The sequence below is a fragment of the Pristiophorus japonicus genome, chromosome 3, assembly GCF_044704955.1.
Source record: "Pristiophorus japonicus isolate sPriJap1 chromosome 3, sPriJap1.hap1, whole genome shotgun sequence".
Taxonomy (NCBI): Eukaryota; Metazoa; Chordata; class Chondrichthyes; family Pristiophoridae; genus Pristiophorus; species Pristiophorus japonicus.
The window spans coordinates 34,423,059-34,447,313 of NC_091979.1; the positions used below are offsets into that span (position 1 = coordinate 34,423,059).

At 47.2% G+C, this 24,255-nt stretch overlaps 1 protein-coding gene across 1 annotated transcript in view; it reads right to left on the bottom strand.

The window, feature by feature from the left end:
* LOC139253730 (contactin-associated protein-like 5) overlaps nt 1-24,255 on the bottom strand; it is a 1,639,232-nt gene that overhangs the window by 503,077 nt on the left and 1,111,900 nt on the right. Inside the window, exons 11-13 of the mRNA XM_070873523.1 lie at nt 19,241-19,347; nt 11,885-12,004; nt 2,039-2,239 (exon numbers count right to left, since the gene is read on the bottom strand). Coding sequence (XP_070729624.1) covers nt 2,039-2,239; nt 11,885-12,004; nt 19,241-19,347 — 428 coding nt within the window. The remainder of the gene's footprint in view (nt 1-2,038; nt 2,240-11,884; nt 12,005-19,240; nt 19,348-24,255) is intronic.

Sequence of the window (24,255 nt, forward strand, 5' to 3'; positions counted from 1 at the left end):
GGCATGCATTGTTGTGTGCTGCAGGGCTCAGTGCTGGGACCCCAGCTCTTTTACAATATACATTAACGATTTGGATGAAGGAATAGAATATAATATCTCCAAGTTTGCAGATGGCACTAAACTGGGTGGCAGTGTGAGCTGTGAGGAGAATGCTAAGAGGCTGCAGGCTGATTGAACAGGTTAGGTGAGTGGACAAATGCATGGCAGATGCAGTATAATGTGGACGAATGTGAAGTTATCCATTTTGGGGGCAAAAACACGAAGGCAGAATATTATCTGAATGGCGGCAGTTTAGGAAAAGGGGAGGTGCAACGAGACCTGGGTGTCATGGTTCATCAGTCACTGAAACTGGGCACGCAGGTACAGCTGGCAGTGAAGAAGGCAAATGGTATGTTGGCCTTCATAGCTAGGGGATTTGAATACAGAAGCAGGGAGGTCTTACTGCAGTTGTACAGGGCCTTAGTGAGGCCTCACCTGTAATATTGTGTTCAGTTTTGGTCTCCTAGTCTGAGGAAGGATGTTTTTGCTATTGAGGGAGTGCAGCGAAGGTTCACCAGACTGATTCCAGGGATGGCTGGGCTGTCATATGAGGAGAGACTGGATCAACTGGGTCTTTATTCACTGGAGTTTAGAAGGATGAGAGGGGATCTGTAGAAACATATAAGATTCTGACGGGACTGGACAGGTTAGATGCGGGAAGAATGTTCCCGATGTTGGGGAAGTCCAGAACCAGGGGACATAGTCTTAGGATAAGGGGTAGGCCATTTAGGACTGAGATGAGGAGAAACTTCTTCACTCAGAGAGTTGTTAACCTGTGGAATTCCCTGCCGCAGAGAGTTGTTGATGCCAGTTCACTGGATATATTCAAGAGGGCATTAGATATGGCTCTTACAGTTAAGGGGATCAAGGGGTATGGAGTGAAAGCAGGAAAGGGGTACTGAAGGATTGATTAGCCATGATCTTATTGAATGGCGGTGCAGGCTCGAAGGGCTGAATGGCCTACTCCTGTACCTATTTTTCTATGTTTCGATGTTTCTATGTTTGGACAGCTATCCCTTTTAGATCCTTGAGGTTTTATCCACTACTTGCTGGTATCGTGGACTAGATTATTAATGGCTACATAGAGAGACAACACTGCTCCCAACCAGAATGGAGAGGATTGGTGAATTCCCCCCGTCAAACACGCCTGGAGACCGCACTCTTGTAAGTGACTGGGATTGATTTTACGCACGTAACTATTATTCGCTCGCTGAATGTTGCTGGAGAAATAATCCTGCTGTTATTGGGAGAAGTTGCTGCAGTTTTGTTCATGAGTTCTGTTTGCTGCAATTCTTAGAAACCCTTTTAAAATAAAATCTGTAAATCGATTTGCTTGCTTTGCCGTTGCTGAGTAAATATACTTGATTTGCTGTAAAATACATTGTTACTTCAAGTCCTGTCCCACCACACCTCCGTTTCGATTATTAACACACTGCAACAGAATGGTAGGGCATGTGCTTACAGCTGCCATGCCCTAGCTATAGGGGCCTTGATCTAGTTTATTTTGTTCGGGAAGTTGGTAAGCAAGCCTGGCTGTGAACCTTCCGGGATCAGAGGAAACCCAGCAGTGAATCAAGCTAGGGTGCGCCCGGTACATTTGGTGCTGGCCAGCAGTCAGTTACAGAACACCGAGGGAATGATGCAGGTTACCATGTGGCAGGGAAAGATAATAATATACAATACATTAAATTCAATTATAATTGTCACTTTTCCATGAATCGAAACAGCTAACGCTTTTGGAGTCATCGTTACAGCACAATCAATAAGTTTTCCTGATCAATTTTGTATCATCGTTAAGCTCTTCAATTTAATCTCCTGCTGTTGAGATTGAATTAGGGCAATCATCATTGCAGTGTCAAACAGAAGTGATGCCTTCTGATGGAAGCTAGTTTTGCAGCAGACATCTCTTCATTGTGGCAACGAGAAGGAAGGGAACAGCGCAGTCTGATTTTTGAACCTTAATGCTCCAACATAATTAGATTTGTAATTTGTGGCTTACCCGGCGTGTTTAAAAGGCGTGACTTCTTGCAGTGGTAGGCCACCTTCTGCTCACAATGGTCCATGCTGTTAATCATGGCTCGAAGCTGTTCCATGCTGGCACTGTAGTTAAACTGCACGAGATGGGCTCTTCCTGCAGTGGAGCCTCGCACTTTGGTTAGCTCGGTGTTGTTGTGCTGGATCACAGTCCATGTTTTATCTTCTGTTTTTTTTATTTAAGAAAGAAAATAAAAAAACATTAAAGACAGATTTGTAGTGAAATCTGGAAGAGTTAATTCACCCCCCCCTGCGCCCGACCCCCCACAATGTGATTTTCCTGCAACTAACATTTGATCTTGAAGAGGCACGATATTTTAATATATTTCATGAGCTGGGCCCTGAGTGTGGGTTGGAGCACTAAGGGAGCCGTTACACACCTCTTTTAGGGCGCCCAAACAGATGCTTCTGTGGAGAATAAAAACTGCACCGAAAAACACAACAAACATTCCCAAAACTTTAAACACCCCGCAATAAGCTACACCACAAAAATAAAACTGAGCGAAGCAATCAAACTTAGCTCATTCACCCATTCCATCACTCACTGCTGCCGGGACAGCTCTGACCACCGTGTTTTCCAGGCAGTCCCACCACGGCGCTCTATGGGGCGCTATAGAGTGAGCCCACAACAAATTTCACCACGCAGTCCAAACCAGCGGCGTTGTACGCCGGCTGGACAATACCGGGCGGTGCTGCTCTGCACCCTGGCAAAATCGGCAACTAGTTTCCCCGCAGGTAGTAGGGGGCCGCCCGCCTGGAAACCATTGCCGCCGCCATTACCGCCCCTCCGGGGAACGAGCAGAGGAAGCAACACACGGAAAATCCAGCCCTATGGGGTTTTAAAGCAAATTGTATTCACACAAGTTTAAGAGAGAGAAAATAAAGCAGTGAGACAAGAAGTAATTAACGTCATAATAGGCCAGGCCTTGGAGTTGTTACCCCAGTGACTGAAAACAAAGGTAAAACTGTTACAAAAGAAAATAAACCCAAGGGCTTTGGGGTCCAGACCAAATCTGTGATTTGCTGACATTTAAAAAGAATAGCAAATCATGGACAATATATCCCGAAATAGCCTGTGATTTGATTCTTGTGAGTGTGGCTCTTTGTGAGTGTGAGATCAATCCTAAGATACAGGAATCGATGATAATGAAGTTGTCGTGCCCATACTCTGTCTGTTATCTTGTGTGTGGCCAGTGTGGCTTGATCTTGGACGTAGATCTCTACTCTTCAAATTGTTACTCTGCCAGGGGCTGTTATTCTTGCATTCAAATTGCACGACCGTGTAAATAAATGGGTACGATGCACGCCCAATAACAAACAGCAGGTTCACGGTGCTTTTGACTGATCATCGCATCATAGAATCATAGAAATTTACAGCACAGAAGGAGGCCGTTTCGGCCCATCATGTCCGCGCCAGCTGACCAAGAGTTATCCAGCCTAATCCCACTTTCCAGTTCTTGGTCCGTAGCCCTGTAGGTTATGACACTTTTGTTGAGGGTTTCAGCTTCTACCATCCTTTCAGGCATTGAGTTCGAGACACCCACCACCTTTTGGGTGAAGATATTTCCCCTCATATCTCCTCTACACCTCCCCCCAATTACTTTGAATCTATGCACCCTGGTTGTTGACCCCTCTGCCAAGGAAAACAGGTCCTTCCTATCCACTCTATCCTGACACCTCATAATTTTATACATCTTAATAAGGTCTCCCCTCAGTTTCCTCTGTTCCAAAGAAGAAAGTCCCAGCTGTTATGTATGCAACACCTTGTAACCAGCATTCTACCGCCACCAGAGGGCGCATCTGTTGGCGTCCCAAGGGATCCCAGCATCCCTTGGGAGAACTGCATATAAGCAGGTCTCCCATGCTATGCCAGCACTCTGGAGTCAGTATAAAGAGACTAAGGTCATACTTGAGGATGTTTCCAATAAAGTGGACAAATGAGTACCAGTTGATGTGGTATATTTGGACTTTCAGAAGGCTTTCGACAAGGTCCCACACAGGAGATTAACGTGCAAAGTTAAAGCACATGGGATTGGGGGTAGTGTGCTGACGTGGATTGAGAACTGGTTGTCAGACAGGAAGCAAAGAGTAGGAGTAAATGGATACTTTTCGGAATGGCAGGCAGTGACTAGTGGGGTACCGCAGGGTTCTGTGCTGGGGCCCCAGTTGTTTACATTGTACATTAATGATTTAGACGAGGGGATTAAATGTAGTATCTCCAAATTTGCGGATGACACTAAGTTGGGTGGCAGTGTGAGCTGCGAGGAGGATGCTATGAGGCTGCAGAGTGACTTGGATAGGTTAGGTGAGTGGGCAAATGCGTGGCAGATGAAGTATAATGTGGATAAATGTGAGGTTATCCACTTTGGTGGTAAAAACAGAGAGACAGACTATTATCTGAATGGTGACAGATTAGAAAAAGGGAAGGTGCAACGAGACCTGGGTGTCATGGTACATCAGTCATTGAAGGTTAGCATGCAGGTACAGCAGGCGGTTAAGAAAGCAAATGGCATGTTGGCCTTCATAGCGAGGGGATTTGAGTACAGGGGCAGGGAGGTGTTGCTACAGTTGTACAGGGCCTTGGTGAGGCCATACCTGGAGTATTGTGTACAGTTTTGGTCTCCTAACTTAAGGAAGGACATTCTTGCTATTGAGGGAGTGCAGCGAAGATTCACCAGACTGATTCCCGGGATGGTGGGACTGACCTATCAAGAAAGACTGGATCAACTGGGCTTGTATTTACTGGAGTTCAGAAGAGTGAGAGGGGACCTCATAGAAACGTTTAAAATTCTGACGGGTTTGGACAGGTTGGATGCAGGAAGAATGTTCCCAATGTTGGGGAAGTCCAGAACCAGAGGTCACAGTCAAAGGATAAGGGGTAAGCCATTTAGGACCGAGATGAGGAGGAACTTCTTCACCCAGAGAGTGGTGAACCTGTGGAATTCTCTACCACAGAAAGTAGTTGAGGCCAATTCACTAAATATATTCAAAAGGGAGTTAGATGAAGTCCTTACTACTCGGGGGATCAAGGGGTATGGCGTGAAAGCAGGAAGGGGGTACTGAAGTTACATGTTCAGCCATGAACTCATTGAATGGCGGTGCAGGCTAGAAGGGCTGAATGGCCTGCTCCTGCACCTATTTTCCATGTTTCTATGTTTCTATGTTTACCCAAATCTACAGTACTCAGTCACATTGCTTTATTTGAGACATAACAACTGGCGACGAGTAATAGATAACGAACCATCACGCGAAAATGCAAAGAACTGTTGGTATCCTGGAGAAATTCTCAGAAGGTGATGATTGGGAAGCCTTCGTGGGGCGACTCACCCAATACTTTGTGGCCTACGAGCTGGAAGGGAGTGTGAACGCTGCCAAACGAAGGGCGATCCTCCTCACCGTCTGCGGGGCAACAACCTATGGCCTCATGTAGAATCATCTTGCTCAGGTGAAACCAACAACAAAATCGTATGAAAAACTGTGTATGTTGGTCCGGGAGCACCTAAATCCGAAGGAGAGCGTTCTGATGGCAAGGTATCGATTTTATACATGTCAACGGTCTGAAGGTCAGGAAGCGGCGAGCTGCGTCGCTGAACTAAGGCGCCTTGCAGGACATTACGAATTTTAAGGATTCCTGGAGCAAATGGTAAGAGACTTTTTGTGCTTGGCATTGGCCATGAGGTCATCCTTCGCAAACTATTGACTGCTAAAACACCGAACCTGAGCAAAGCCATAACGATAGCCCAGGCATTTATGTACATCAACGATAACAACAAACAAATTTTGCAGCATAAAGATGCATCGACAAATACTGTACACAAAGTAACGTGGTTTTCAGGCAGGAATGCATATGGCAGAACGTACACACCTGCAGCTGCACGACCTCAGATGACTCAGAGTCCCCCATCAAGTGTGAATGCGAGGCAATTAACACCTTGTTGGCGCTGCGGAAGTGATCATCGAGCTCATCAATGCTGCTTCAAACACTTGCGTGCAAAGGCTGTGGAACAATGGGACACCTCCAGCAAATGTGCAGACGAGCTGCAAACCCTGCAAACCACCACATTGCAGAGGACGATCGATCCATGGCGGATCAAACTAAACTAGAGACTTGAACCAAGGAGGCAGAAGTGTACGGGGTACACACCTTCACCACGAAATGTCCACCGATCATGTTAAAAGTTGAACTGAACGGAATTCCTGTATCCATGGAATTGGACACGGGTGCGAGTCAGTCTATCATGAGCAAAAAGGCCTTCGAGAGGTTGTGGAGCAACAAGGCACAAAGGCCCAAGCTGAGCCCTATTCATACCAAGCTGAGAACTTACACTAAAGAGCTGATCCCTGTAATTGGCAGTGTAGCAGTAAAAGTCTCCTATGATGGAGCAGTGCATGAACTACCACAAAGGATTGTACCAGGAGATGGCCCCACACTGTTCGGCAGAAGCTGGCTCCGAAAAATCCGCTGGAAATGGGACGATATCCGAGCACTTTTGTCCATCGACGACGCCTCATGTGCCCAGGTTTTGAGCAAGTTCCCATCATTGTTTGAGCCAGATAACAGAAATTTCTCTAGGGCGAAGGTGGAGATCCACTTGGTTCCCGGTACATGACCATCCACCAAAAGGCACATGCGGTGCCATACATGATGCGAGAGAAAGTGGAGATCGCGCTAGACAGGCTGCAATGAGAGGACATCATCAACGAGTGGGCCAGTCCGATTGTTCTGGTTCTCAAGGGTGATGGCACGGTCAGAATTTGTGGGGACTATAAAATAATGATTAACCGTTTTTCGCTGAAGGACCAGTACCAGCTACCCAAGGCAGACGACCTATTTGCGACGCTGGCAGGAAGGAAGACATTCACTAAGTTGGACCTGACCTTGGCCTACATGATGCAGGAGCTGGCGGAATCTTCGAAAGGCCTCACCTGCATCAACACGCACAAAAGTCTGTTCATCTACAATAGATGCCCGTTTGTGATTCGATCGGCCACGGCCATTTTTCAAAGGAACATGGAGAGTCTGCTAAAGTCGGTTCAGCACACTGTGGTTTTCCAGGATGACATATTGATCACAGGTCGGGACACCATTGAACACTTGCAGAACCTGGAAGAGGTTCTATGTCGGCTAGATCGTGTGGGACTCAGGTTGAAACGCTCGAAGTGTGTTTTCCTGGCGCCAGAGGTCGAGTTCTTAGGGAGAAGAATCGCAGCAGACGGCATCAGATGCACCGACGCCAAGATGGTGGCCACCAAGAACATGCCGAGACCACAGAACGTGATGGAGTTGCGGTCATTACGGGACTCCTCAAATATTTTGATAATTTCCTACCCGGGTTAAGCACCTTGTTAGAACCTCTACATGTGTTGCTACACAAGGGAGATGACTGGGTATGGGGGAAATCACAAGAGACTGCTTTTGAGAAAGCCAGAAATCTGTTATGTTCCAACAAACTGCTTGTTCTGTATGACCCATGTAAACGTTTCGCGCTAGCTTACGATGCGTCTTCGTATGGGGTCGGGTGTGTGTCACAACAAGCAAATGAATCGGGAACATTGCAACCGGTCGCTTATGCATCCAGGAGTTTGTCCAAGGCCGAAAGGGCCTACAGCATGATTGAAAAAAAACCTCTGGCATGCATTTATGGGGTAAAAAAAATGCACCAGTATCTGTTTCGAGTTAGAAACTGGCCATAAACCGCTCATATTGCTATTCTCAGAGAGCAAAGGTATTAATACCAATGCCTCTGCTCATATCCAAAGATGGGCGCTCACGCTGTCTGCATATAACTATGTAATTCGCCACAGGCCAGACACAGAGAACCACGCTGATGTTTTCAGTCGGTTACCATCAGGGTGGAAATGGCAAAGCCTGCAGACTTGCTCTTGGTGATGGATGCAGTTGAAAATGAAAAGTCACCCATTACGGCCTCCAGATCAGGACCTGGACCAGCCAGGATCCTTTACTGTCCCTTGTAAAAAACTTTGTCCTCCATGGGAGCTGGTCCAGCATCCCAGCGGAGATGCATGAAGATATCAAGCCATTGCACGGCGCAAAAATGAAATGTCCATACAGGCGGACTGTCTTTTGTGGGGTAATCATATGGTTTTGCCTAAGAAAGGCAGGGAAACATTCATACGCGACCTACACAGTACCCACCCAGGCATAGTAATGGTGAAAACCATAGCCAGATCCCATGTGTGGTAGCCCGGCGTCGACTCAGATTTGGAGTCTTGCATGCGCTAATGTAACACTTGCTCTCAACTGAGCAATGCACCCAGGGAGGCACTGCTAAGTTTGTGGTCATGGCCCTCCAAACTGTGGTCTAGGATCCACGTTGACTTTGCTGGCCCATTTCTAGGCAAAATGCTTTTGGTTGTTGTGGATTCTTATTCAAAATGGATTGAGTGTGTAATAATGTCTGTAAGTACGTCCACTGCCACCATCGAAAGCCTACAAGCCATGTTTGCCATGCACGGCCTGCCTGATGTCCTTGTCAGCGACAATGGGCCGTGCTTCACCAGCGCTGAATTCAAGGAATTCATGACCCGCAATGGGATCAAGCACATCACATCTGCCCCGTTCAAGCCCACATCTAACAGCCAGGCAGAACGGGCAGTCCAAACCATCAAACAAAGCTTGAAACGCGTGTCGGAATGCTTTCTGCAGACCCGCCTGTCCTGAGTCCTGCTCAGTTACCGCACAAGTCCCCACTTGCTCACCAGGGTTCCACCTGCTGAACTTCTCATGAAAAGGGCACTTAAAACAAGGCTCTCTCTCGTCCATCGTGATCTCCATGATCTTGTCAAGGGCAGTCGGCATCAACAAAGCATGTACCATGATCATGCAAATTTGTCAAGAGATATTTAAGTCAATGACCCTGTATTTTTACTCAACTATGGACATGGTCCCACATGGCTTGCTGGCACTGTCGTAGCCAAAGTAGGGAGTAGGGTGGTGAGGTCAAACTTGCAAATAGATTAACTTGCAGAAAGCATTTGGACCAAACCAAACTGCGATTCACAGACAGCCACGAGCAACCTGAAGAGGACACCACCAACTTTGACCCTCTGATACACACACAAGTAGCAACCGATATCACGGTTGACCACGAAGCTGAACTCATCATCCCCAGCAGCAGAGCAAGACCAGCTGCGCAGCCACCCAACGAAGGCCCAACCAACTCACCTGCACCTGTGTTTGTACCAAGACGATCGACGAGGGAGCAGAAAGCCCCAGGTCATCTCACCTTGTAAATAAGTGTACTATTGACTTTGCAACACCTTGTAACCAGCATTCTACCACCACCAGAGGGCACATCTGTTGGAGTCCCAAGGGATCCCAACATCCCTTGGGAGCACTGCATATAAGCAGGCCTCCCATGCTGTGCCGGCACGCTGGAGTCAGAATAAAGAGACTAAGGTCACACTTACTCAAGTCTACAGTACTCAGTCATATTGCTTTATTTGAGACATAACATCAGCATCTCCAATCTTTCCTCAACCTGATATACTGATGGCATTTCTGTTTACATTACTTGAAGCTCAGGCTCCTCGGAGCTGCCATTGCTGATTTATAGTCATTTTGTGCTGTGCAATGAAGCAATTTGGGAAATGTACAAGAAGAGAAAGCATTAATTTCGCTCATGACCCATGCTAGCAAGGTCTAATAGATAACAGGAAATCATCAGATCATTTCCGCACTAAAAAAAACACAAAACACACAGCTTAATTTAACATTTTTGCAAATTATACAGGTTTCTAGAGGTTCTCTAAAGATGAATTGTTTTTTCTGCATTTAATGTTCTTTAGGGAAGGAAATCTGCCACCCTACCCCAGTCTGACTTCAATTCCACGCTGATGTGGTTGATTCTTCACTGTCGTCTGAGGTGGTCTAGCAAGGCACTCATTTGTACCACCACATTCTCAGGGCAACCAGAATGTTGACCTGGACAGTGACATTCGCAACCCAAGATTGAAAAAAAAAACAAAAAAAAACTATACATGATGCTTTGGTCAAATCGTACTGTCGTCGGTTAAAAAAACAGGTTCAATGTTTGCATTCTATTTCCATTTCTTCATGTAATCCTGAGGTTAGCAACCTTTTCTTTTCCTTTCTTTAAAGCTCGGAATTCTTTGTGCTCACTGAAGTGAGAGATGTCCGAACCGGGTATTGCAGATTTTTCCACTTTTTGGCGTACAGGATCAACATCCAGCACTTCCACGTACAATGCACGTCAGGTGTAGGATAATTAACGTGCCTGATCTTAGAAGAGTAAGTTCCCCCCCCCCCCACCCGCCCACCCCTAGCTGCAGCAGTATGATATTTCCATTTCTTACACTAAGTGTTGTCTGCTGTGCACTCACCGCTGATTACTGACTGGGCAGCGAACTGCCCGGAACTCAATATTCTTCATATACTTTGAGCTGCAGAGGGAGAGTTCTGTTTTTTATCGGACTGTGCTAGATTTAATCTCACATCCCAGGGACAGAAGTGCAGAGCTGATGAGTTAGTATGCCATCTAGACTCCAAGTTGAAACTTTAAAAGCTGAAGGCATTTAGAAATTGTGAAGTAATTTTTGTTTTAAAATTTATTAGTATATCGAAAGTCAGAAATATGTTTTTTTGCAAATGTGCTAACAGCCTCTGGGAGGTGTTACCGGGACGATAAGGACCTTTTGCAGGGGGCAGGCGGCGGGAGCGACCCGCCCGGAATTTTCCCCAGGAATGGTGGCCGCAAAAACATGCCAATGGCGTCATCATCGTTCTTGCCAACCACTTTACGTGAAATTGCCTCACAGGAGTGAGGTTGGCAATGGGCGATGCCACCGAAAGCATTGCGGGTCACCAGACAGTGGTACCTGGGGCACCCCAGTCACCCTTAAAGGGGAGGGCCTTGCACCGCAGCCGCCATCTTTTTATTGTCTGCCGACTTTGCAGTCGGCGCGACAATGGTGGCCTCTGGATCTGCCGGGCCATCAACAGGGAGCCTGGCACCCTTTCTTGGGTACCGGGCCACTGGTCCCACCGAATCTCTCCCTGGTGGCCCAGTGGGCGCCAGGGATACGGCTGCAGAGTTCGCTGCAGCCCTCCCCTTTAAAAGAAGGCACGTCCGTGCGTGCTGACGCCATCAGTGCCGCGCCGCGTTTCCACCCCTCTATCGCCCGACTACCGCCCCACGGATGCAAATTGATTTAAAGACTCCAACTCTGGGACATTTAGCTGCCCATCTCGCAGGCAGCTAAATTTTCATTTAATTCAAATTGTACGCCCCAAACGGAGCACGGGGCAATTTCTCCCCCCCCCCCCCCAGCCCCAAAAGTTTAAAAAAAAAACACATGCTGGGAAACAGAAATAAGATCAGGAAATTACAGAAATGCACAACTTGTCACTCAGGAACTGAAAGAAAAAGAAAGGTGAATAGGGGTCGATTCTGTAAACTATGCTCCCAGTGGGTTTGAAAATGCCGAGCACCATCTCCAATCATGCTGCCTGTGGACAAAGCTCCCCATTGGGAATACAGTATTTCTCCTGAATACAGCTCTGATCAAGAATCAACCTCCTCCCCCACACCTTCCCACAACATAACTCAGTCTTTCTCCTTCAGATTCTGACTGACTTGTTGTGCATGTCTGCTATTTTGTGTTGGCGTCCAAAACGTCAACTCCCGTAATCCCTACTTTGCCGAGAGAGATTAGAGAAAAAAATAAACCTCCTCAGTGGGAGGAAGGAAATGTGTCGCCTGTTTTTGATTTTCTATAGGTTCTGATTTATTGTCTCTTTTTATAGAAAAAGTGATGCAAAGCAGCTCACCTGTCATGTTGCAGTACACAAGGAGAGGTCCCACAGGACCACTGCCATCTGGATCAATGGAGAAGAAACCTGATGTATTCCCTTTGTGTTTGTAAGCTTCACATGACTGTTCATGCACCGCTGCAGTGAGGTAAACAAAATAAACGGAATCCTTTCAATCTCGGTTTTTAACAATGTCATAAAACCAGGGTATTAAAGAATCCTGCCAAACATTGAGAGCAAAGCGTTTTCAATCACTCATAAACCATCAATAAATAAATTACATTTGGAAGATAAAATGGAGCAGATTTAATTAATTAAGAAAATAGAGCTAATAGGGCAAGATTATTTCAAGTTTAGAAGTCTTCTTTCTGTGTCTTCTCTCTATTCCCTTGGTCAACAGGGTGTGAAGTAGTGAAGGATTCGCAGGCTGATGGGCTTCCACGTTAACACTGCTTCCATGGCCATAACCACCTTTATATGGACCGGTAGGCTGTTTAGACCCATATGGCGTGAGGGTATTATTGGCGACCACAACCCATATGATGAGGGAGAGAAGGTGGCTGCCACACCCACTGGACACAAGTACCACAGAATTTAAAGGCAGAATTCAAACTCCACACACTGGAACTGTCGAGAGTGGGGTTTGAACCCTACACCTTCCATGCCCAGAGGCAGGAATGCTCCCACTGCACCAAAGGCTCGCTCCCAGTTTGGAATTCGGTGAGGAGTCGCCAATTTAAAATGATTAGTAAGCGAATGAGAAGGAGACATTAGGATTAATTTATTTACACAGCAAGGGTTATTGGAGGATTGAATGAGTTGCCATATCAGGTGGCTGAGGCAGAGACCATTGCTTCTTGGGTAAATATTGGAAGCAGAGAAAGGTACAAGCTATGGGGAGAGCAGAGGGCCAGGGGATAAGTTTTGGATTGGAGCCAGCACAGGATGGGCCGAATGGCCTTCTGTGGTAGAAACTTCCACGGTGCTACGAACCTATCATTCAGTCTTGAAAATAAAGTTGACTTTTCTCCTACAAGCAATGAATGGAGATCCAAAGTTAATATGTCGTTGAGGCAATGAAATCTTTTGTTTGGAATGGGAGCAATTGTCCTTGCCGTGTTTTTTTTAGAGGGTGATAGGGAACTCAATAGACCAGATGGATTGACAAGGGTATATCTTCTCACGGTGTTGGTAAGTAGTTAGGGGAAAGATATGGCAAATGGATGTCAGGCATCTTTTTTATAAGCAGTGGGGGGTGGGGGAGATGAATGTGGGGGGTGGTTTGTAGGGGGGAATGAAGGGAAAAGTAATTTATTGTTCTTCTGCTCCATCTCGTGCTTGGTTCAGAAGAACTACTAGCAGAGATCAGAAAAGGTAGTATGTGGCTGAGAGAAAATAAACAAATTCATATCTTTCCACAAAAAATAAAATCATCACAAATAACAGATGAAACAAGGTAAGTGACAGAATTAGACGGCTCAGGTTTGAAATGATCAGCCTCAAGACAAACTAGAGACAATGTTCCCCAATGCCGTTTTTTGTCGTATTGCAAGAGTTACAACCATTTTTTTTGGCCCCAGCTACTCCAAAAAAATAACTAGCAAGTTTCCCCGTTCTATTTTTTGAAATTGGCGCCAGGCAGCCTGTCCTTTAGTTTTGGGAGCTGGAGCCTAATGTCTGCACCAAAAAAAACGATGCTCCCGCTTCTCTGTATACGCGGTAAAAAAATAATGGTTTTTACGTGACTGCTATGGGCCCATATGCCCAATACAGCTCTCGGTCTGCATTCTACCATTTATAAAGAGCCACTTGTGTGTGAGAACTTTAATTCTCAGTAGAAAAATCGTAGCTGCAATACAATATGCAACGTGGCTCAAGGACCAAGAATTTCTCACAGGAGGCACTAGTTAATTGAGGCCAGATGGCAGGAGCTGGACACCAGGTCATATAAAAGTTCCACCCAAAGAAATGAAGAAACGCTGGAACTAACTTGAAGATTACTGTGCAATGGTGACCACCCCGAGGTCTGGAGGCCAGTGCAAAAAGAAGTAGCAGGACCTTGGTCAAGTAGTTAGTGTAAGTAATATTTTCATTTATTCACTGGAATTGCAATTGTAAATGTGACCAGCTGTATATGTCCCACCCAGCAGAAAGACACCCTCTCTAAAAAGTTACATTTTCATCTCTGCAGAGGAAGGCACAAAACAAAAGGGAAAGAACTCGAACAGGAGGAGGCCCGACAAATCTGCACCCACTGACACCCTTGGAAGAGAGGGTCGCTGCTGTGATGGGTCCTGCCTGGAGAAAAGCAACCATCACTGCACAAGCTGGGCCCACACTCGAGGGAGAGGGTAAGTCCTGCAAATTCCACAGTCTGGCTTTGCTAAATGTTAAGTACTGCGCTGGCTAGCCATGCTTCGATTCACGGGGATGTCTCCCTCAGTTACACTTCGGTTGATGCAATGTACTATCATTCATCCTGGTCCTTCAAACGAGCCTGTTTCCTGCGCTGTGTGAGCCGACTCATGCCACCCTGCCCCCTCCTCTGCTGTTAACCATTTGACTGTTCTGTTATATTTTGCAGAACTTGAGACCAATCCTGACGAGGCTGAAGCCGAAGCAGAAGAAGATTCAGACACAGATGAGCCTGAAGAGGAGAACATCCTCCAATCCCACCTTCCAGACCAAGAGCATGGGGTGAGGGGGAGGGCGAGGGGCAGGGGAGAGGATGGATGAAGCTCCACTCTTATACTCAATCTGGAGGAGGTGCAGGTGCCACCCATTGAGGTGCCAGGCCCTTTCCTGAGTGGTACGACATTCCCAGGTTTCTCACCGTCCGAGGCTGCGGGTCTCAGTGGGATGCTGCGAGCCACACTCAGAGTGAGGAGTGGAAGGAGAGCTCATCAGCACTCTCCTGAGGTGCAGGATCGAACAGATGTGGTTCAGATGATGGCAATGAGTGTGGAGAGCATTGACCTTACCCGATCACTCCTGGACACCATCAGTGGGGTGGGTGATGAGGTATCGGGACTGTCGGGAGAAGTATCAACACTCTCACGAGAAATGGGAACACTGTCTGGGCACATGAGGGAGGGAATGTTGCAGGCAGCTGATACACTGTTGGTGAACATGAGGGAGGGAATGTTGCAGGGCACATGAAGGAGAGAATGTTGGAGTTAGCTGCTGCAATAAGGGAAAACGCCCAGACCCCACACCCATTGACAGAATCAACTGCGACACCCACTCTAATCCCCAAACCAGCCTCTGAAGAGGCCCAAGCCGGGCCTTACATATTACAGGCTGCCTCCCCCACCGCCCCCATCAAGAAGTGCGCATTAGCCGAGATGCTCGAAAGAATAAGCTTGGTAGCAACCCAAAAACGCTACGCCACTGCCTGCGGGCAGGGGTGGAGCCAACAAGACCAAGCGCAGCGAGTGGTCTTAGACTAAGGTGGAGGAGAGATGGGTGCAGCCTTTCTTTGCTGCTGTTGTTGTTGTTATTGTTATTGTTGTTACTGTTGTAACTGTTCTCAAATTAAAAGTTTTTGTAAGTCATGTAAATTTACAAGTTTAAAAGTTTGTAAGTGATCTTAAAGTTTGTAAGTGATTTTAACTGAATACTTTAAAGTTTGATCCAAGAATATTTTTATTAAAGTTAAGTTCAGTACAAACAAGTGTTAAACTTTTGAATAAAATATATTTTAAATTATAACTGAATCATTTCCATTATTTGTTCCATGATTAACACAACATTTTGAACTAAAGAAGAAAAATTTCCATTATTTGTTCCATTAACACAACACAACATTAGGGAACAGGTCCAAACAGTAAACATGGCCCATGTGGAATAGTTGCCGCTGAGCCTTCAGGCAGCAAAGTGTTCATCATCATAGACAGTCCCTCGAAACGAGGATGAGTTACTTCCACGCCAAAAAAGGATGTGCTCACAGTTGTTTCAATGAAGGACCTAATATTCCAGGTCCCGAACTACATGGTGAACGGTGGAAGATGCCTGTGTGTGGATTTTTTTTAACATGTGGTGACCGTTGCACACCAGTCACCACATGGGATTGACAGAGCTCGGTCTTGGTCCAGTGGCAAGAATTAACCAAGGCAACTGGAGCCAACTCTGCTGCACGGACCCTAGTGCGCACACATATCCAGTGAGGGCTGGCCCGTGCTGTCCATGGGACCTCACCTCTTCTTGGCCCCAAAATCACACCTCTCCTGGGCCCTGATCACGTTGCACCACGATCACTCGCCGCTCCTGCTGTACCTGCCCATGCTCCAATCAGCAACCTTGACCATGGTGACGTCCAATCCAGTCGCCCTCTTCACAGCTGTCGCTCTTCAGCACACGCTGTACCTTGAAGTGGTTTGCTCCTTTGAAGGCCCCGACCTGCTGATGATCCTTGCAGGTTGGGGCTGCCGCACCGAATGCTGGCATACGGAGGCTTCATTTAAAGGTAAGGTGTCATCATCCCTCAGCCAAATTTCCGTCAGGGCCATGATGTTGATGCAATTATCAATGATAAGCTCATGGATGGCAATGGCCTTGTTCACAAGTGAACGGACATTCTGCAAGGAGATGCAGAGAGGATCCGTGATGGCTGAGCCACTGCCAGCATCCACAGGGTCAGCAAGTGGAGGGGAAAACGTTCACGGATGAGCTGCTGGCACAAGGCTCGAGCAATCATTAAAGGGTTACGACCGCCTGCCCTTCTCCGCCATCATGCTCCGGGTTCAGGTAGTTGGCTTCCTCGTCCAACTCCTCCTCCTCCTCGTCATCTGCATCTTCCTCCTCATCATCAGCCACTATCACCTCACATGGGTCTTCTAATACCAGCTGCTGCTGCCTCATGATGGCTAAGTTATGCAGCATGCAGCTCACAACAGTGAACTGACCGACAATCTCAGGGGAGTATTGCAAGTAACCTCCGGAATGGGCCAGGCATTGGAAATGTTGTTACAAGATACCAATGGTCCTCTCTATTATGCTGCGCGTTGCAATTTGCGACATGTTGTATTCCCGGTCAGCTTCCGTCCGGGTTACGCTTAGGGGCGTCATGAGCCAGGTGGCGAGGCCGTAACCTTTGTCTCCCAGTAGCCAGCTCTGCCCTTCTGGTTGCTGCTGAAACATGGCAGATATAGTGCTCTTTCATAGGATTAATGCATCATGGATGCACCTCGGGTTTCTCGCAACAACTGACATGATGCGATGCATGTCGTCACACACGAGCTGCACAATAATGGAATGGAAGCCTTTTCTGTTGCTGTATATCTCGAAATCCTCCAAAGGTGCTCACAAGGCGATGTGGATACAATCAATGCAGCCCTGTACCTTTGGGAAACCAGCAATCCTGGAGAAGCCCACAGCCATTTCACACATTGCTTGGGCGGTCATGGGGAACTTTATGTAGTCATTCCTCCGGGCATATACTGCAGCTGTCACTTGCCGAATGCAGTTATGTGCTGCATGTTGAGAAATGGCACACACATCCCCAGTTGTGGCCTGTAATGATCCAGATGCATAGAATGAAAATGCAGCTGTAACCTTCACTTCAACTGACAAAGCAGTCCTCCTGACACTTCGAGGTTGCAGGTCTGCTTTTATTAACTCACAAATCTCGGTTACAACTTCTTTGTGCAAACGCAGCCTTCTCATACAGTCTGCATCACTCAGGTGCAGGTATGAATGCCTGTCTCGATATACCCAACATGGGTAAGGCTTCCTGCCCATCAGCCTACATGCTCTGAGGTTCCTCATGCGATGATGTTGAATCAATTTTCTCCTCTGCAGCACCATCATGCAGAAGGCTTGCACGAGGTATGACATTGTCAATATTGCCCCCATGATTAAATTGTAACTTTGCAAGAAACTCAAAACAGCAGGACAAATTTAAAGGTTCTCTCCTCTCTCTCCCCAAGGTTGACACCCTTGTATGAACCACACCCTGGTCTGTGCATGCGCAATAGGCTCGCTTAGAATAGGAAGCTAGACATTCAATGAGGACATTTGGGGCAATGAAGTCTAATGCAATTCTTTAATATTAGAATTTCTTCAAAGTACCACCTCACCACCGACTGAATGTCTCCTTACTGGGCTCAAGGGTCCGCAGCAGAATCGCTCCCTCGCCCGGACACAGGGGCTCGGCAAACACCCACCCCCCAGCACCCCACCCGGGCTTTTTTTGAAGCTGCTGCATAGTGTAAGGTTTCTCATGCCTTCAGTTCGGCTTCCACCGCCCCCCCCCCCCCCCCACCCCCGCCCTGGGATTCTTTTGAAGCGGAACCCCAAGCCCCTGTTTCCGGGTGTGGGAACGATTCTGCCGGCCGATGCTCTGACCCTTGAGCTCTGTGAGGAGACACTCGGTGGTGGCGTGGCACTTTCTCCATTTTAAGTTTGATAAAAATTAAGCTTCATGATATATATTTAATGTCTTCTTGACTCCCTCCAAAACTTTGCCTAAAAACAATGGCGTCTTTCTGTGCTGATTTTTTAATGTGCGCTGGTTTTTCTTAAGTGCCCAGCAGGATTGTTGTGAGTGGTCACATACGCCTTCGAAAGGAAAAATGTAAGTTGGCCAAACTTGCATAAATTGGAAAAACTGGTGCAGACATCAGGTTACGCCTCCTATGACACACAAAAATACTAAACTAAAAGAATTGTAGCTAACTGAGTTACGCTGGCACAGAAACTTTGGGGAAACGTGGTTATTTTAATTTAGGCCATAAAAAGCGACGCACGGCAAAAACATGGCGCAGATAACTGGGGAAAATTGAGCCCATTATATGTGGGAGCGCACAAAGTTGATGTTCCATTGATTAACTCCTTCACAAAGCAAGTGGTTAATTATCTGGTTGGGAACAGAATCGGTGGTTTTAGGCATTGATATAGATTAAATTAATCAAATAATCCATGGCATTTTTTTTATGCGTGTGGAGGACGGGAGGAATGAGAATATTCTCTGCAGAGAGCTGTGGGCCATTGCTTAATAATGGAGAGGTGGAGATGGATGAATATCCTGGAGGCTTATTTGATTTCCTTTCGAGATCAGGGAATGTTCAAACAGAACTTTCCCTCGGAGGATTTAATATGTCACACAGAGTTCATGATAGAGTTAATTGTAGTCTTGATGAGCTAAGCAGCCTTGTCTCATTCACACCTCCTGTTCGCAGAAAGTTATACAGTGTTGGGCTGAACATTGTCACAACCACAAATGCTGATACAGGTAGAAGCAAATAAATGGAACTACAGTATTAAACTAAGTACAAAACATAGTGGTTGCCCGAGTAAGGTGCTTTGACTCGGCAGTACTCGTCTATAAATATCCAATACTTATAATAAAGAAATGGTTCACATGGCGTTACTCACAGTTGTGGCAGGTGGCTCCTGTGTAGTCAGTCCCTGCACAGTCACAGTAAAAGATACTCCAGGACTGTGAGCATTCTCCACCGTGCTCACAGTAATTTGGTAGACACCTATTGCACACAAAAATGGAAGGAAGCCACTAAATAAATGTATCTCAACATGAACAACAACTTGCCTTTAAATAACACCCTTTAACGTAGTAAACATCCCAAGGCACTTCCCAGGAGCCTTATCAGACAGAATTAATGAGACAGGTGGCCAAAAACTTGGTCAAAGAGGAAGGTTTTAAGGAGTGTCTCAAAGGAGGAGAGAGAGGTAGAGAGGCGGAGAGGATTAGGGAGGGAGTTCCAGAGCTTAGGACCTAAGCAGCTGAACGTATGGTTAACAACGGTGGAGCCACCTCAACCAAGCCTGAATAGTATTCATGCATGATAATACAAACATGTACCGAGGCAGCTTTCAAATAAAGTTGAAGGATTTTCTGAACTGATCTAGAGCCCTGGGGGCCGAAATTGATGGCCTTACTGCCGACTGCCGCCAAGATCCGCCAACATTCCTCCTCGGGTTCTGCCCTGTTGCCCTTGGGCTGGGGCTGGCGGGAGGGAAGAGCCGCTGGGAACCGCACACTGAAGTCAGCGGACGGCCAAGAGGAGTGACCTCCCAGCCACCGAGATGCCAGATTGGTGCGGGCGGGAGTCGGTGCCAGAAGGGGGAAGGACCACTGCATGGAGACCGGTCTATCACCGACGGTAGGTATGAAGACTTGCAAAAAAAGGTTAGTGAACATTTTTAAAAAATTTTTACAGTGACTTACCTGCATGAGATCTCCTGAAGTGTTCCGGTTTTTTTTGCATTGATTTTTCTTTTCAGCTCTTCGACCCTCCGTGGGCCCGACTCCATTCTCAGCGGCACTTGGGAGCAAGAGCCTTTGCCGCCGAGATTGAGAGCTCCCGCCCGCTGCCGCCCAGATTGACGGCGTAAGTCCCTCTTTTGCTGAAACTCCCGCCCAAAGTACCGTCAGGTATCTCGGTGGCCATCGGCGGTCCTTTGGGCGGCGCTTGAATGGCCCTTGGCCTTCTGCAATTTCGGCCCCATGATCTATTTAAGCGAAGTGGGAACCTAAGGTAAATCACTTAAACCTAAGCCCCTTCTGTTATGTATGTAAACCTGTAATTACCATGTCTAACCATCTGAGGGCTTATCCCCGAGAATCCCAAGGGATCCCACAATCCCTTGGGAGCATCTGTATATAAGGAGGCCTCACAGGCTGGAGAGGCACTCTGAGATCTGTAATAAAGGACTACAGTCACACTTACTTTGAGCTTGCAGTATCTAGTCTGACTCCTTATCCAAGACATAACACCTTCGACACTGCGGGGCCGATTTTGGGTTGCCACGGTAATGGGGTGGACAGTGGGCATGGCGATAGCGCCACTTGCTCCAATTGGGCAGCAAGAGGGCCAAACAATTTTGGTAGTGGGGCCTCATTAGCATGCAACTCTAAAATGAGCTCCAAATGTTCAACAGTCAACGAGGGCAGGAAATTAGCCATTTCTCTTCCTGACGAGGCTGTCTATACATACCTGGAGGGGAAGTGGTGAAGGGGTGTTAGGTGCAATCCTGGGGATGCCACACAGGAACCAGCAGCAGACTGGAATATTTTGGTGGGGCCAGGAGGAGCACTCTTGCTTGTTCTGACCCCACAAAAACGAAAGAGAATAGAAAAAAAATACTGGCCCTATTCAGAGCAGCCTGCAGTGATCCACTTAAGGACACTGGCTAGACTGCTCCATGACTGGGGCCAATGGGCGCAGCACAATTTAATTATAGCTCCCGCCTGTTTCAGCTGGGAGTTCATAAGAAATAAGAGCAGGCGAAGGCTATTTGGCCCCTCGAGCCTGCTCCGCCATTCAATAAGATCATGGCTGATCTGATCATGGATTCAGCTCCACTTCCCCACCCACTCCCCATAAACCTTTACTCCCTTATCGCTCAAAAATCTGTTTCTCTCCGCCTGAAGGGAAGATCATGTTTGATGAACCTGATTGAATGTTTTGAGGGGGTAACCAAGAGGGTTGATGAGGATAGTGTGTACGATGTAGTATATATGGACTTTAGCAAGGCTTTTGGTAAGGTTGTACATGGTAGACTGGTCATGAAGGTTAAAACTCATGGGATACAGGGCAGAGTGACAAGTTGGATCCAAAATTGGCTTGGAGGTAGGAAGCAAAGGGTAATGATTGATGAATGCTTTTATAAATGGAAGGATGTTTCCAGTGGAGTTCCACAGGGCTCAGTACTGGGTCCCTTGCTTTTTGTGGTATATATCAACAATTTAGATTTGAATATAGGGAGTATGATTAAAAAGTTTGCCGACGACACTAAAATTGGCTGTGTGGTTGATAATGAAGAGGAAAGTCATGGGCTGCAGAAGGATATCAATCTAGTCATCAGGTGGGCAGAGCAGTGGCAAATGGAACTTAATTCAGAGAAGTTTGAGTTGATGCACTTTGGGAGGTCTAATAAGGAAAGGGTATACATATTAAACGGTAGGTCACTTAATAGTGTAGATGAACAAAGGGACCTTGGAGTGCTCACGGTCTGCGGGGCACCAACCTACAGCCTCATGAAGAATCTTCTGGCTCCGGTGAAACCACAGACAAGTCATATGAGGAGCTGTGTACACTAGTTCGGGAGCATCTTAACCCGAGGGAGAGCATGCTGATGGCGAGGTATCGGTTCTACACGTGCCAGCGATCTGAAGGTCAGGAAGTGGTGAGCTACGTCGCCGAGCTAAGGCGACTTGCAGGACAATGTGAGTTTGATGGCTACCTGGAGCAGATGCTCAGAGACTTTTTTTACTGGGCATTGGCCACAAGACCATCCTATGAAAACCTCTGACTGTAGAGACACCGATCCTCAGTAAGGCCATTGCAATAGTACAGGCGTTTATGTCCACCAGTGATAACACCAAACAAATCTCTCAGCACACAAGTGCTAGCACTGTTCATAAATTAACTGAAACTGTGTCTGCGAGCAGAAATGTACAGAGCAGAAACTACGAGTCTGCAACTGCCAGCAGGCCTCCGGTGACCTAGATGACTCAGAGTCTGCAACAAAGGATGAATGCAAGGCAATTCACACCTTGTTGGCGTTGTGGAGGCTTCCATTCAGCCTATTCATGCCGCTTCAAAGGGTATGTTTGCAAGAGCTGTGGAACAATGGGACACCTCCAACGAGCTTGCAGACGAGCTGCAAGCTCTGCAAAACCTGCTAACCACCACGTGGCAGAGGAAGATCGGTCCATGGTGGATCAAAGCAATTTCGAGCCTCAGAGAGAGCAGGCAGATGCTGAAGTACACGGGGTGCACACATTTTCGATGAAATGTCCACCAATAATGCTAAATGCAAAATTGAATGGCTTACCCGTAGCCATGGAACTGGATATGGGCGCAAGCCAATCCATCATGAGTAAAAAGATGTTTGAGAGACTGTGGTGCAACAAGGCACTCAGACCAGCCCTGAGCCCCATCCAAACGAAACTGAGAACGTACACGAAAGAGCTCATCAATGTCCTGGACAGCGCTATGGTCAAGGTTACCTATGAGGGCATGGTGCATGAACTGCCACTCTGGATTGTCCTGGGCGATGGCCCCACACTGCTTGGTAGGAGCTGGTTGGGCAAGATCCGCTGAAACTGGGATGACATCCCAGCGCTATCACATGTCGATTAGGTCACATGTATCCAGGTTCTTAACAAACTTCCTTCCCTTTTTGAGCCAGGCATTGGAAAATTTTCCGGGGAGAAGGTGCGGATCGACTTGGTCCAAGAGGCACGACCCATTCATCATAAGGCGCGAGCGGTACCTCACATGATAAGGGAGAGAGTGGAAATTGAGCTGGACAGGCTGCAATGTGAGGGCATCATCTCCCCAGTGGGATTCAGCGAGTGGGCCAGCCCGATTGTTCCAGCACTCAAAAGTGATGGCACAGTCAGGATTTGCGGTGATTATAAAGTAACTATTAATCGTTCCTCGCTACAGGACCAATACCCACTACCTTAGACAGACGACCTATTTGCAACGCTGGCAGAAGGCAAGACGTTCACCAAGCTCGACCTGACTTCGGCCTACATGACGCAAGAGTTGGAGCAGTCTTCGAAGGGCCTCACCTGTATCAACATGCACAAGAGACTGTTCATCTACAAAAGATGCCAGTTTTGAATTCGGTCAGCTGCAGCGATCTTCCAGAGAAATATGGAGAGCCTTCTCACGTCGGTACCATGCACGGTGGTTTTTCAGGACGACATATTGGTCACGGGTCGGGACAGCGTCGAGCACCTACAAAACCTGGAGGCGGTCCGCCAGCGACTGGATCGCGTAAGGCTGCTGCTAAAGAAGTCAAAATGTGTCTTCATGGCAACAGAAGTGGAGTTTTTGGGGAAAAAGATCGCGGCGGACAGCATTCGGCCCACAGACGCCAAGATAGAGGCTATCAGGAACGTGCCCAGGCCACAGAACGTCATGGAGCTACGGTCGTTCCTGGGACTCCTCAACAATTTTGGTAACATCCTACCTGGATTAAGCACCCTCTTAGAGCCCCTACATGTGTTATTGCATAAAGGTGAGTACTGGGTACGGGGAAAAAAACAAGTAATTGCTTTTGAGAAAGCCAGAAACATTTTATGCTCAAACAAGCTGCTTGTATTGTATAACCCGTGTAAAAGACTTGTGCTGGCATGTGATGCATCGTCGTATGGAATCGGGCGTCTTTACAACAAGCTAACTTTGCGGGGAAGTTGCAACCTGTCACCTATGCCTCCAGGAGCTTGTCTAAGGCCGAGATGGTCTGCAGCATGATTGAGAAAGAGGCATTAGCATGTGTGTTCGGGGTAAAGAAAATGCATCAGTTCCTGTTTGGCCTCAAATTTGAGCTGGAAACCGATCACAAGCCCTCATATCCCTGGTCGCTAAAAACAAGGGATAAATACTAATGCCTCAGTCTGCATACAAAGGTGG